The 2,777-nt window shown below is 37.7% G+C and overlaps 1 protein-coding gene across 1 annotated transcript; it reads left to right on the forward strand.

Annotated features, from left to right (window-relative positions):
- Nucleotides 1-577: 577 nt before the first annotated feature.
- Nucleotides 578-2,412, forward strand: LOC104917588 (collagenase 3-like). Its single transcript, XM_031552065.1, has 4 exons — nucleotides 578-731; nucleotides 825-1,066; nucleotides 1,994-2,142; nucleotides 2,237-2,412. Exons 1-4 carry the CDS (start codon nucleotides 621-623, stop codon nucleotides 2,395-2,397), a joined length of 663 nt encoding a protein of 220 aa, XP_031407925.1. The 5' UTR covers nucleotides 578-620; the 3' UTR covers nucleotides 2,398-2,412.
- The last annotated feature ends 365 nt before the right edge of the window (nucleotides 2,413-2,777 follow it).

The following is a 2,777-nucleotide window of genomic DNA, read 5'->3' on the forward strand; positions in this document are numbered from 1 at the left end:
AAATTAGTCTGAAAGATTGACAGAATTTTAAGGATTCCTGAAGTAAAATTTGTGTTAATGCTTTAGAGTTGTATTTCTTTACAAAAACAAGGAAATGTCATGTCCTATTACATACTCTATAACATCATTTCTTATTACTCAAAGCTGCATTTAAAAACAACTGGTCTATTCCAACAATTAAGAATTGATGCTGAGCATCTAAGTATTGAAAAGTTGTAGAATTTATTTTGAAAGTAAAAAAAGCTGATTGTATATTTTTTATTTTCTGTCAAATAGGAAACAAATAATTACTCTAGCAGAGAGGAGAAATAAGCCAGCGTAAGTTATTGCAAAATAATCAAAAAGTGCCATTTTCTTCTCCTGATTTCTTCCCACAACCTTTGTAAATATTCTGAAACTGTTTGTATGAAGATGCAGTTTCAGAGACCTCAGTAGAACAACAGATGCCTAAACCACAATGCTGGGGAGGAAAGAAAAAGTGGCCGTCTAAGCATGTTTACTTTCAGGGACAAGGAAGTTCTAACTTGTCCCTAAGTGGTGACTCATCGGAACAGGGCTATAAATGTGAAGGTAACTGCTCTCTAACACATCAGGGCTTCAGACTTCACAAACTCAACATAATGCTTTCAGCTGTCTTCTTCTTCTTGCTGGGTCTGTCATTTTGTCTGACAGTCCCTGTTCCTCTTGATGATAGCCACGAATTCACAGAAGAAGACCTCCGGTTTGCAGAGGTACAGTATAAGTTAATCTGCATGTTTTATAAATAGTTGCGTAGTTACAAATGCATGAAAACTAAGCTTATTACTTTTTTTTTCCTTTCTTAGCGCTACCTCAGGACTCACTATGATCTCCGTCCAAATCCCACTGGTGTTTTGAAGAAGAGTGCCAACTCAATGGCCTCTAAACTTCGAGAAATGCAAGCTTTTTTTGGTTTAGAGGTGACAGGAAAATTAGATGAAGAAACATATGAAATCATGCAGAAACCAAGATGTGGTGTTCCAGATGTGGGGGAATATAACTTTTTCCCTCGAAAACTCAAGTGGTCAAAAACTAATTTAACATACAGGTAAATGAATGGCATTTTGAGTGTTCCATCATTCCAGGTAACTTGTCACTTAGGTTGCTTAGTATACAAAGTTGATGGGAAAAGAGCGTGTTCAAGTTTGACAGAATTTATATTGCAATTTAAAATTCTTCAAGCCCCTTAGACAGTTTTAGAAATGTCCCCTAGACCTGTCTTACAGTCCAAGGAAGGAAATAAAAATTTTCTTCCACTGTGCTTTTTCATGTAGTAGAGCTGGTGTGGTGTAAGCAAACTAGTCCTGAGCTGGCCTCCACGTCTGAGCACATCCATGGTTCTAAATGAAAGAGGGATGTGAACCACACATTTCACCTCTGATCCTCAGAGAGCTCAATCATTAGATCTCTCTTGTCTCTGGTTTGGCATCTGCTCCCCCTTGTCCTGTCCTAGGCAAATCTGCCAGAGAGGGAGCTCTCCCACAGCATGATGGCTTCTTTTTCCTAAATACCACAGTGTCATCGATAGGGTGTTCCAGTGAGCTGCAGCCAGTATAAAATCACTGAACTTTTTCAGAGATATCAGTCCAGTACCTGATAAAAAAATATTACTTTAATGCCGGTGATGCTGGCCCACAAAACCTCATTGCTGAAAATGAGGATCATTAGACATTTTAAATGGCATTAAAATAGTTTTAAGTTAATTATATGACTTAATGAATATATGTCTTTTTCTAAATCCTCAGGTGCATGTGAAACTAATTATAGAGATCTGTTGAATCTGAATAACCACAATGAAAATGGAGATGGTTATTTTTATTTCTTGGAGTATTATATGCAGCTGTTCAGGTCTTTATGTTGAGATAAGAACACAGGGAGGTAACAAGCAAAGCTTTTTAATGAAGTGTACTGTCAGATGAAAGTGTGCTTTCTTCAATATGCATAATTATACCAGAGATATTATTCTGTTTGATAGAATTGTGAGTTACACTCCAGATCTGAGACGTGCTGATGTTGAGAGAGCTTTCAAAAAAGCATTCAAGGTTTGGTCTGATGTGACACCCCTTAACTTCACGAGAATACGAAGTGGCACTGCTGATATCATGATCTCCTTTGGCACTAAAGGTAAGACAAAGCATGTTCTTCTTACATTATAGTTATATTGTTGCCAATTTGATGAGATATAATTGATTTCATTGGCTTGAGTGCTATTTTATAGAACATGGTGACTTTTACCCCTTTGATGGACCCTCTGGATTACTGGCTCATGCCTTCCCTCCTGGTCCAGACTATGGAGGAGATGCCCATTTTGATGATGATGAAACTTGGTCAAATGATTCTAGAGGTAAGAGAGGTTCCTGTGATTATTTCAAATGGTGATGGACAATTGTAAATGGTTTTGTTTTGTTTCTGCTTACTGTTCTTCAGGTAGTATGTTCACTGTCTACTCATTGGAAAGTGGATTTAATTGCTAATCATAAATGGGAATATAACATATGCATACCATAAATTTTAAGATACACACATCTTAAGTGGAGCAATTTTTAAAAATGCATATTTAATGTGCTCTGTCAGGTTAGCATTTTACTTACAGCTCATGGACAGCTAGTCAGGAATGACCTCACTGTATCTTTTAGAAAAAACATATGTAGTGGCTAATGGAGCTAAGTCCAGCTGGCGAACCAGCCAGGGTCCCAGGGGTGTCCCCAGGGGTCCCCCAGAGGTTGGTACTGGGGCCCATCTTGTTTAATATCTTTATT

The sequence above is a fragment of the Meleagris gallopavo genome, chromosome 1, assembly GCF_000146605.3.
Source record: "Meleagris gallopavo isolate NT-WF06-2002-E0010 breed Aviagen turkey brand Nicholas breeding stock chromosome 1, Turkey_5.1, whole genome shotgun sequence".
Lineage (NCBI taxonomy): Eukaryota > Metazoa > Chordata > Aves > Galliformes > Phasianidae > Meleagris > Meleagris gallopavo.

Bases quoted from the DNA above. Each gene is read 5' to 3' on its own strand.
- LOC104917588 (XM_031552065.1), top strand. From the start codon at position 621: ATGCTTTCAGCTGTCTTCTTCTTCTTGCTGGGTCTGTCATTTTGTCTG. The intron at 1,067-1,993 runs GTAAATGAATGG...TCTGTTTGATAG, and splicing joins AAAACTAATTTAACATACAG to AATTGTGAGTTACACTCCAG. The intron at 2,143-2,236 runs GTAAGACAAAGC...GCTATTTTATAG, and splicing joins GATCTCCTTTGGCACTAAAG to AACATGGTGACTTTTACCCC.